Raw genomic sequence first — 10,688 nt, forward strand, 5'->3', positions numbered from 1 at the left:
AAAAAAAAAAAAAAAAAAAAAAAAAAAAAAAAAAAAGAAGAAGAAGAAGAAAAGAAAAGAAAAGAAAAGAACTCAAGGGAGATGCAGATCCAACATCCACAACTAGAATTCAGATACGGAAATATTTGACCATACGCCTCCGCTCTACCAAGAAAGAACGCAATGGCGAAGGAAAACGAAAACCAGTCGGCAATATAACGCAAAAAATCTTAAATTGAGAAGATGTAGAGAAAAAAAGGCATTAAAGATGAAGCACCTTGAAAGCATGTCGTGCTTTGCAACCCATAAGCTGCAGAGTGCTTTGCAAAACGGGGCGAGTATACCGGAACGACTCCTTCTCCTCCTTTTCTTGTTCTTCATGATCCAAAATCACAACATACAACACCTTAGCGACGTCCGCCATGTACGTAGAAGCCAAGCCAATTATCTACACATCAACCAAAAACTCAAAACAAAAAACCATACTAGAAGGGAGAGGAGAGTCAAATGAGATTATTAAGCGAAGCGACTGACTGAACCTAATAATTCAAAAGATGAACAGACAACCACGACATTGAGCATTGTCCTACAACGGGCGGAATACACCACGAAAAACACAATTCAAATCAAAACACGAACAAGAACGATAGAGAATGAAGAACAGATGCAATGTGGATCGTGAACCTGAAATCGATAATCAGACAGATCTCAGAAGTGTGTTGGAAATCAAAAGGTAGAAGAAGTAGGATTGAGGCGAGGGTTGAAGTTGAAGATCCTCCATAAACAAGAAGGGAGAAGCTCTATTCATTGTTGCGGTCATTGCCGTGTCACCTGTCTTCCACGCAGCGCACAGACCCAGCCTCCACGAGTCCTTTTTGGAGGGCGACTCCCAACTGAAATTACCCAATTCGCCTCCTAATTCTAATTCCCATTTAATACCCCATTTTCTTTGGTTTTGCAACCCTATTCCCATTCCCCTCACTCCCAGATACTTACAAACAAAACAACCGGAGATTATAAAAGGAAAATCAAAGGGTCCGGTATACACGTAATTTCGAACCAAAACTCGGGGTAATATTGGAATATAGAAAATCCAACAACTTCGCTTCAACGATAACGTCGTCCTCGACTCTTCCTTCTGTACATAACGCCAAAACATTTAATTTAAACCTGATGAAAATTCGCTTTAAAAAAAAAACAAAGAAATTAATTTTTTTTTATTTCTTTTTATTGTAGTAACGTTCTTATTTCTTATTTGAGTAACCTAAAATAAATAGATTTTTTTAATTAAAAAATTGAAACAAAATTGTAATTTTTTTAATGTAAAAGAATAAGATTCTCCAGTTTTTATTCCTTTTTATCGTTATTTATTTTCATTGATCTGGGAATATAAATAAATTAAACCTAACACAGTCAAAATAAGCCTACTCTCTTCCCTATTACAAATTCAACCTTCTATTCTATTTTTGGTATGATATATATAATCTTCCAATCCTATATAAAATAATTTTTAAAAAATCCAAATTGTTTACTCCCAACCCAAAAAAAAAAAAAAAAAAAAAATTAAAACGTTTAAATTTTGTAAAGAAAAATCATTATTCATTGATTAGATATTATTATGCGATTTGGCGTATTGTTGATTCACATCTAACACATCATTAATAACGATATTACAATTATATATTCTGTACTTTGACAATAATTGCCACGTGTGTTTTGATATAGACTTTAATATAATCCTTAAAAAAAGATAATGCTTTTTTTAAAACTTTATGAATTAAAAGAAAATAATTTTTACTCCAAATTAAGAAAAAATTATTTCTCTTTTTTACTATTTTACAGTTTATTGTAATAATATTTCCATTGATTTTTTTAGTTACAACGTATATAATTAATTCTTCAATTTGATGAGTTGTATAATTTTATCAAAATCATTTATTTGAGAATTGTTATTAACATTAATTAATGGCTAAAATATAAGTTGGGCTAAATATTTATAATTGAGAGTTTATTACTTTTATTAAAATCATTCACTTCAGAATAATTATTAAGATTTATTACCAAATAAACTAAAAAAATTAAAATTTAGAGTATATCAATAAAAATTGAATTAAAAATAAATAATGGAATAAAATTGTTAAATTGCTTCGTTTATATGAAATTTTGATAACATATAGGAAATACGAAAGACAGTTATTTTATGAAAAATTTATAAATAAAACCTTAAACTAAACGTTTATAAACGATACAAAACTCTCCGAAATTTTATCGGCTAGATATAACATTATAGATAAATTCACTTTAAATTTAAAAAATTATTTTAAAAGATACTAAAATTTTTAATTTTATGTCTTATGATATATATAAAAAAAAATTAATTGATGAATCAAATTTAAAAATTTTATTTTATATATATTAAAGCCCTAAACTTTTTGAATATTTCATTAAGCTATATTCTAAAAACAAAAACAAATTTTTGAAAAATATTTTTTATTAAGAATTTTTATTAGGAATTATCGTGATAAGTGATATTATTCACTTTGAACATAAGCTCCGAAAGCTCGAATGAACCGGTCTTTTGGCATAATTTCAAATTGGGCCCTTTATTTATACATTTTTAGGCATCCCACCTTTTAGGAGTTGATAAACACTCCAATTTCACCGTCTCCATGACCGTCAAGCACACAAATCCCCTCTCCAACCCAATTTTCTCAAGTGGAATCCGGCATGCCACAACAAAATTCATCTAAGGAATTCCTCCTTGGTGTGCTAGTTTGACTCCTCCTTTGCCTGATTGAGTTATTTTTCTTAGCTTATCAAACCAACTTATGCCCGACTCTAGACTCTCTTCGAGCCACGAGCGTGAGGATGGCAGCCTTCATCCAAAGGTCGAAAAGGAGGCCGCCCGAGCGAGGTTCTACCGTATTACGTAAATCGGAAGAGAGAAAATAGGGCTCTTTTTGAAGGGAGAAAAAGGCTCAGGAACAAATAGCAGTTCATGATTGTGATGAAGAAAGCAAGTAAATTTTCTTTCTAATAGGCATAATGGATCTCTACCATATATACCCACAACAAAACATTGGTATAAAGATCGTATTGTAACACATTCAAAGAGAGGAACACATAAAGACCTTATTCAAAATTTAATTAGACTTCTTGTCTCCACAAACGATCAAAAAAGCTGAATAATCTGTGGTTCAATTAAAGAAAAGGAACCCACTTCACAATTTCCATTCTCTCCCTCCACAAAAGCAAAGAAGCTCCAATCAAGAATGGAAGACTTTTTTGATTTGCAAAGAACAAAGTTGTCACATTCAAGGTTCTTATGTGTTTGTTGACTGGAGTTTCAAGCATTCTTTATCATACTAAATGGAAGACTGCTAAATTCTGCAAAAAGATTCCCAATGTTCTATGATAGGACCACAGAACAAAATCGATCCTTCGACCGATGAACTCGAATGGAACATTCGAACTATAGTTACAAAGATCTGCTTGCCTGATTCAATCGTAAGAAGTAGAAGCAACAATGAATCTCGGTCCATTTTAATTCTCAAGCTAGGACAAGAAATGTGTAACTAATCAATCAAACTCATCCAAATGGCTGTGTTTTAATACAGATAGAGATCAACAACCAACAATCTGCAGAAGATGCACTCGATGGCATTACCTACAATAAGAGAAATTCAAGAGCGTACCTTTTTGTAGCAAAATCTCATGCTCGACGCGGTGAAGTTTATTATTCGTTAAACATCATCTCCATGATCACGTCGTTCCAAGAATCAATCGGTCCGGGTAGGCACCAATGCAAGCAATCTTTCTGCACCTTTGCATTTTTGTCATGTGCAAATGGTTGGAACTCTCTGTATGAGCCTGGATGCCCATCAGGCCTCAACAATGAAAGCTGGGTGAGGTCAAGAAGCTTAAGATTCATCCCATTTCGAGACGCTTTTACTTCGGCTTTCTTGAACTCTTCCAACTCGACATGTCGCAGAATCTTGGTCAGTTCTTTCAATCCAATCTCACCTTCTTTTATAGGTGCCCTTTGATCACACGTTCCTCCGCTAGACCACTCCCCGTTTTCGAAGTGATCAGGGGTTGATGTTCTCATAAATATCATACCTTTATGCTTGGATGCTACAATAAAGTTTAATGCAGACCGGAGTGATCTACGATAGGCAAAATCAATACCTAACTCTGTACAGTTCCTTTTTGGGCAAGAATGGCAGCCCAGCACTTTGTTATTCTCATAGTATAGTGCAGATTTCACAAACCATTTCCCACTAGAAATTATCATGTAGTCTTGTTGGTGGAACTCGTCGATCCATTTCTTATCGAGTTTGTCGAGATGCAACTCAACTTCAGATGTTGATACACCATTATAATCTTCAAATATAGCAGCTTCTGCAAGAAAAGGTGACCAAATAACTGAAACAGTGAAGTTGTATGATGGAAACCTCCATTTTCTAGACTTGTATCCTTCATCATGGTAGATATGAACTGCTACTTCCACCTGAGAATGAGTAGACAGTCAGCTGATTAAGATGCAGAATCCATTCTTTATCAAACAGCTACAAGAAACGACTAAAATTCAACACAAGGATGTCTAGACCAACAAGCCCAAAAGAAAAGGAGCTACCAGCACTAAAAGACTCAACACAGCTACAAGAACCCAACACCCACAAAAGTATAGTTTGTCCAGTCACAAGAACGCCCACACAAGATCCTTAAAGAACTCACCAAAATATGATATCAAGTCATGGAGCTATACATTGAAAAGGCTTGAATGATTTTCTCAGATTGGCTTTGTTATATGAAGGGATGGCATAACAAGAACGTATCTATGGAATACAAGGTAGCATAAAGTCGACAGTCAAGTCCAATCAACATAACCCTCCCTACTTTCAATTTAGTATTGGCATATGATTACATACCGTTGAAAGCATGCACAGCAATGATTGAACATGGTTCCGAGATATAGAATCTCCGATCAATGCCCATTTTTTATCCCTCATCGCCTCAAGAAATCGTTGTGGATCGAACTTCGATAGTTCGCAATCCCGTGGCTTCCATCTCCAGTATAGGTATTCTGTATCTGGCCGCCCATTCTTCATACAATTTTGATGAGCTTCAATATGGGGGCAGCTCTCGTTATTGTACACAGGACCTGATGGATTTGGGATCCACTCCCCAACAAAAAGATTACACTTCCCTGCTCCAAGTTCAATTCAACCAAGCGTTTAACACTTCGTTATCTAAGAATGCACAGTACAGTTCTTTACAGATTATGAACAAGAAATAAGTAGAGAAGCAACTCATTGCTTAACAACAGAGTAATCCCACATTGAGTATCAAATTTAAAGAACACTACGGTAGTAAAATTTCAGCACCACACAGAAAAAGAGAAACCCCATATTTTGATTAACACTATAATTCAAGAAGAGCAAATAGTTATGAATTTTCGATCCTAATCCAAGCATTTTGAGAGGGTGATTAGCAAAGAAGTAAGAACAATAGCACAAAAGAGAGAATCAGTTCATTACCATCACGTGGTATCTGATCTTCAACCTCCGGAGATTCCAGTGGTATCGTCGCCTGCAAATCCTCAGTCTTGTTAGACAAAGGCGTTTCCAAAATCTCAGGAACGTCATTCTGCTCAGTTAAAGGGCTTTCCAAAATCGTCGGCGGCGCCGTTCTCTCTGTTAAAGGGGTTTCTAAAACCGCCGGAATGTCACCGGAACTAGCAAAGAAGAATCGAAAAGCAATACCCAGTAAGAGAATAGGAAGAACGAGCTTCAAAATCAATACATGATTGCGTTTAAAAGGAAACGGCAGCTTCCAATTGAACTTCATCTTCCTCTTCCCCACTTTGTCCCTGTAACAAAATCGCAATGCCCAGTTCAAAACCGTATCAAGCCGAAGCTAAATTCCAAAACCCAATACTCCAAATCAGGGCGATTCCATTAAAACGCATCTAGATCCAAGCTCCCCGCTCCAAATTTTGTCGTTGTAACAAAAGGAAAAAGCCAAAAAAACCAAGAAAGAGAAACTTAGGTCGTTCTAATTCAACCTAGTGCAGAAGAAAGTGAAGGCGAAACAGAAACTAATTGAGCCATTGATGATTGAGAGAGATGATACGAATAAAAGAGGAGCTACCCAGTTGCACAAACAAGCTGAAAGGAAAAAGAAATCAATATATTAATTCGCTAATAATTTTGGGTTGGAGTAATCAAATCATAAGATCATCAAAATGGCACATTAACACGATTAAAATATGGAGGTTGGAGGTAAAGCTACAAATTACAGCCAATGAAAATTATGATTCCGACCCACTTGAAATAAATACCTCCGCCAGTTTCAGACGTCTTATCTTCCAAATTGGCCCTATTTTGATATGGCGAAAAGGTACAAATCTCTGCGGGGAATGGTGAGGACTTTTTCTGGGAGTCGGTGCCTTCGCTTCATCACGAAAATTCGTGAAAATTATTTTGTTTCTTTTTCTTCCTCTAAATAATTGACTTTTTTTTCCCCTTTTTTTGTTTCTTATCTTACAAATACATGGTAAACAAGATCTAAATTCTCTGAATCAATGGAGTTAGAGGGAGAAATCTTTAGATTAAATATTTCGACCATGAAGACGAACATTAAAGATGAAAACTTTGTATACAATTTTTAATTAAAAATAAGGTAATTTCCTTTGTCCCACGAGGGTATCTTACATTTCATTACAGTATTTTTGTTTCGCTTATATTCTTCTGCCAATATTTCTACGATAAGATTAAAGTACTCAAGTATGAATGGTTTTATGATTACAAAGTAAAATGTTTCTAGTGAATTGAAAGTTCATAGATCATGAAATATGATCACTAACTTGAGCTTTACTGTTCCCATATTATGATTGGTCTCGGGTGCTGGTCCAAGAAAGTTTTGGAAACAATAACTCACATTATAAATCGTCAAGATGCCCCTAGATGTCCCTAAGTACCTAGTAGCAATTGATAACGATATCACCAGAATTAAGATCATTTTATATCTCATAGGGTATGTTATTAGTGGTATTAAAAAACATAGATTTGGACCTAATAGTGTCATCGCTTCAATCAATAGGCTTGAGTACTATCGAGCTTGACCTAGATTGGTCAAATTGGATGGTATTTCAAGGTTTAGTCATGTTTGGTGCCGCTATCCTGAGTGGAAAAATACGAATATTATTTTTTTTATGGATTAAAATGAAAGTTGGGTATTATTATTGCAATTTTCCATAAATAATGTGAAAAATGTTAATTCATCACGGTTGATTAGCTAGTTATAGAAGACCATTTAAAGAAAAAAAAAGTAAATATTATTTAATCAAACATTAAAAAAAAAACCTAAATATTAATTTACAAACTTATCAATTATGACCCAATAATTAAATAATTTTTTACTTTCTCAAAATTTTAAAATTAGAAAAGAAAGGGCTCTTCGGTTTACAAAGACAAAGCTAAGGAGGAAAGAACCATATTAATATAATAACAATTAATATCATATATTGTTATATTTTATAAAAAAAAAAAAAGAGAGAAAAGAAAGAGAAAAGTATAGTCAGAGATCCAACCATTCGATGACTAGCACGTGTCCCTTCACTTCCCCTCTCAAATCTACGTCGCTTCGATGAGTTGGCCACGTCTCCAGGGGCCCTACCCTGTCTAATCGACGTGGCATCACCACCACCTATCGTTTAAATCTCTTAAACCTGAAAGCTGGATTATTTATTTATTCATATTACATATATTAATACTATTTCTTATCCTATAGTTTTCAGTATACTTCGGGAAGTGTAACAATGAAAATTGATTTCATTATAGTTTACGACAACAAAAGAGTATCATAAGAAATAAATTATATCATATAGTTTATATATATATATTTTTAGAGGAGAGGAAATTTAATTACAAATTTATAAGGAAGAAAATGAAAAAACAAAAATACAAGAATTTATTTATTTATATTTTGTTGAGGATGAGAAAGCGAGGCAAAAAGATATTTTGTTTTCTAGGCTTTGTATCAGCTGTTGTGTCACACGAATATCTCTCTATTTCTATTTCTATTTCTGCCGGGGTTTTTTTTTTCACTCCTCTGTGCTTTCTAGGGTTTTTGCTCTGCTCAATTACTTGTTTATGCTCTGGATTTTTGTTATTTTGGTCTGGTTCTCAGCTCCGTCGGATAATTGTTGAAGTAGCTTGTTAATTCAACTTTCTGGTGGGGAATTCATATTGTTTCCCTGCTGGGAAAGTGAAGAATGATTTGTGGATGGAGATGGCAGTTTTTATATTGCGGATTTTCTGTTTTCGTTTTAACAGATGCAGAGTATTCGTGCTCGGGAGCAGGTTGGAGGTGAGTTCTTATCGGTAGGTAATTACTGAGGCTATATCCGAGTTTCGGATTGTTAATTTTCTTTATTTGAATTGAATTTTATTCTTATCCTCCAGATGGATCGCTAATGGAATTTTTTTTAATATATATTTCCAATCCTTGTTCTACACTCTTTTATTGAATCAGTTTTTCTGGGGGGACTTGATTTTACATATACTGAATTGGGTTGTTTATTGATCATTTTTATTTTGAAGTTCCTGTTCGTAATGATTAAGCTTGGGAGTGGATAGTTTAATTCCCATTCTTAACTGATGCTTTGTGTTCTCTGTTCTCTGTTTTGAGTGTTAATGGGGAGTCGTTTTAGTTCTATTTTATAAATGAATCAATTGCATTTCTTTGACATCTGCACCTTTAACCTTGAGTTTCCTGCTTCTGCTGCTTAACGATTTTGAATGGCCTATGTTTCAGAAATTTTCCGTATCTTTGAATCTGTTAGTTGCGTTTGTAGTTTCCAACTACCGTTCTTTTCTTAAAGAGGATTATTGCTGTTCTGAAGTTTTCAAGAACTGAAAAAAATTGGTTCTCAGGTTTTGGTATTCTATTTGTGATATTTGACTTAGAGAGTTGTGTCGTGCTAGCAGGGAAATCAAGTACGTGAAAGAATGAGGTTAGTCTGGAGAGAATGGAAGAAATGAGTGAGGAAATGACGCTATTGGATGTGACAGAGGATGCGCATGTCCAAAATAAGGTTAGGCAAGATGCTCAAGAGAATGAGTATTTACTGAAACCTGAAAATATCAACATGGTTGTATCACAAGAAATGCTTATGCCCATTGACGGTGGCTATTCACAGGATTATCCTCATGAATTTACTGACATTTTAGAGGGTAAGAATCTGAATAGGTGTAAGAACAATGTGAAATTATCTGATCAACCAGAGTGCAGTCCTCACTGTATGGATGATGCTGGCGTAATGGTTGAAGAACTAACTGTGAAAAATCAAAGTAGTTCCAATTTAGCAATTATTGGTCCATCAAACAATAGAGCACGACTGCTTTCTGGGCATAGTCCGTGGCAGCATCTTTACCAGCTGGCAAGTGGTTCAGGAAGTGGGAGTTCACTTGTCGATACTTCTTACAAGAATATTGGTCAGGCAGTAATCACTGGCTTGGAGAATGGTGGGTACTCATCTTTTCCGGAGTCTTTTGTTGGAGGAGCCAATCGTAATGATTGTGGAGAGGAATTGGAAGAATTGAAGGCTATTGACAATAAGGGTGTTGATGCTCTTGGCAGCATTCGGACCAAGATTCTATCAAAATCGGGGTTTCCTGAATATTTTGTTAAAAATACCTTGAAAGGCAAGGGGATCATTCGAAGAGGTGTTCCTCTGGAGGGCTTTAGTGTTGAACATAGAAACCTTAAGAATGCAAGGAATGCTGGGGGCATTACATTGGCATCTGACTCATCATTACGGCATGATGCTAAAGCAGTCATGCCCTCTACGTATAAGAAATCTGAGCGTAAACGTCAGAGTTCTGCTTTAGATGGTATTAATCTAAGAGAATGGCTTAAAGTTCCCCACGAAAAAGTAAATAAAACTAAATGCTTGTATATATTTAGGCGCATAGTTGAACTGGTGGATCGTGCTCATGCTCGGGGGGTTTTCTTGCATGACTTACGACCATCTACTTTCAGGATATTGACAACAAATCAGGTGAGGTACTTTGGATCTTTTATTCAAGGGAAAATGCCTGAAAGTCTAATGGTTATAGATAGTCAATGTTCAGATAGCCGTCCGACTCGGAAAAGGCCATTAGAACAAGGGAACTTTCTGTCATTTGGTGTATCTCCAAAAAAGCAAAAAGATATCCAAAATACAAGTCTTATGGCCCGGCACTCTCATTTTCCTTTAAAATCTTGTGTCAATCTTGAAACTGCAAATACAAGGGACTGCAATATGAATGATTTGGAAAATTATGATGAACATTTTGCGGAACGGGGGGTTTGGAGCATGCCTGCTGGCCATTGTGCATATGATTCAGCCCAGACTCCAATAAGTGACCAATTGGAAGAGAATTGGTATGCAAGTCCAGAGGAACTAAATGCAGGATGCTTCTCAGCTAAATCAAATATATTCTCACTTGGTGTTCTTCTTTTTGAGGTGAGAAGATATTTTTTGTTTAATTGATAGGAAGAAGTTGAGACACTTTTCATCCATTCATAAAATGTTGAATATGCTTCTAATTTTTGTATACGCTATTTGATCAATGCTCTTCTGTCAAGTTTAGCCAATTATGCTCCACCCATCTTTCTCTCTTTTTTTTTAAAGCAAAAATTTGAGGGGGGGGGGGGGGGGG

General features: G+C 35.2%; 3 protein-coding genes across 9 annotated transcripts in view; 1 reads left to right on the top strand and 2 right to left on the bottom strand.

Moving 5' to 3' along the window:
- The window catches only part of LOC111491469 (P-loop NTPase domain-containing protein LPA1 homolog 2-like), a 5,976-nt gene extending 5,025 nt beyond the window's left edge, over positions 1-951 (bottom strand). For both annotated transcript variants that reach the window (XM_023140393.1, XM_023140392.1), the window contains exons 1-2: positions 664-951; positions 257-427 (exon numbers count right to left, since the gene is read on the bottom strand). In XM_023140393.1, the coding sequence (XP_022996161.1) occupies positions 257-360 (104 nt within the window). In that variant the 5' untranslated portion in view covers positions 361-427; positions 664-951. The remainder of the gene's footprint in view (positions 1-256; positions 428-663) is intronic.
- A 2,210-nt stretch (positions 952-3,161) lies between these two features.
- On the bottom strand, positions 3,162-6,465 carry LOC111491246 (protein trichome birefringence-like 24). Of its 3 annotated transcripts, none has more exons than XM_023140064.1 (4): positions 5,520-6,255; positions 4,911-5,188; positions 3,675-4,489; positions 3,162-3,475 (listed from the first exon to the last, which is right to left on the bottom strand). In XM_023140064.1, the coding sequence occupies exons 1-3, from the start codon at positions 5,827-5,829 to the stop codon at positions 3,716-3,718; spliced, it is 1,362 nt and encodes a 453-aa protein (XP_022995832.1). In that variant the 5' UTR covers positions 5,830-6,255; the 3' UTR covers positions 3,162-3,475; positions 3,675-3,715. The 3 variants fall into 3 exon arrangements, with proteins under 3 accessions (XP_022995832.1, XP_022995831.1, XP_022995830.1); XM_023140063.1 differs by lacking the exon at positions 3,162-3,475 and adding an exon at positions 6,323-6,465 and having other exon boundaries at positions 3,495-4,489; positions 5,520-5,851; XM_023140062.1 differs by lacking the exon at positions 3,162-3,475 and adding an exon at positions 6,323-6,465 and having other exon boundaries at positions 3,495-4,489; positions 5,520-6,149.
- A 1,551-nt stretch (positions 6,466-8,016) lies between these two features.
- The window catches only part of LOC111490995 (protein SPA1-RELATED 2-like), a 7,516-nt gene continuing 4,844 nt past the window's right edge, over positions 8,017-10,688 (top strand). For 2 of the 4 annotated variants that reach the window (XR_002719656.1, XM_023139698.1), the window contains exons 1-2: positions 8,017-8,352; positions 8,973-10,492. Coding sequence is in view for 3 of the 4 variants with exons in the window: in XM_023139698.1 (XP_022995466.1) it covers positions 9,014-10,492 (1,479 nt within the window). In the remaining variant the exon portion in view is untranslated. Of the gene's footprint in view, positions 8,371-8,972; positions 10,493-10,688 lie in introns of all 4 variants that reach the window. The other 2 variants (XM_023139700.1, XM_023139699.1) reach the window with 2 other exon arrangements.

Source organism: Cucurbita maxima, unplaced genomic scaffold, assembly GCF_002738345.1.
Source record: "Cucurbita maxima cultivar Rimu unplaced genomic scaffold, Cmax_1.0 Cma_Scf00016, whole genome shotgun sequence".
Lineage (NCBI taxonomy): Eukaryota > Viridiplantae > Streptophyta > Magnoliopsida > Cucurbitales > Cucurbitaceae > Cucurbita > Cucurbita maxima.

What these genes read in the sequence shown, in the direction of transcription:
- LOC111491246 (XM_023140064.1), bottom strand. Translation starts at nt 5,829, where the DNA reads ATGAAGTTCAATTGGAAGCTGCCGTTTCCTTTTAAACGCAATCATGTA. An exon ending in AGATCAGATACCACGTGATG is followed by an intron (nt 5,189 to 5,519) that starts GTAATGAACTGA and finishes AACTTGGAGCAG; the next exon opens with GGAAGTGTAATCTTTTTGTT. An exon ending in TGCTGTGCATGCTTTCAACG is followed by an intron (nt 4,490 to 4,910) that starts GTATGTAATCAT and finishes ACTCATTCTCAG; the next exon opens with GTGGAAGTAGCAGTTCATAT.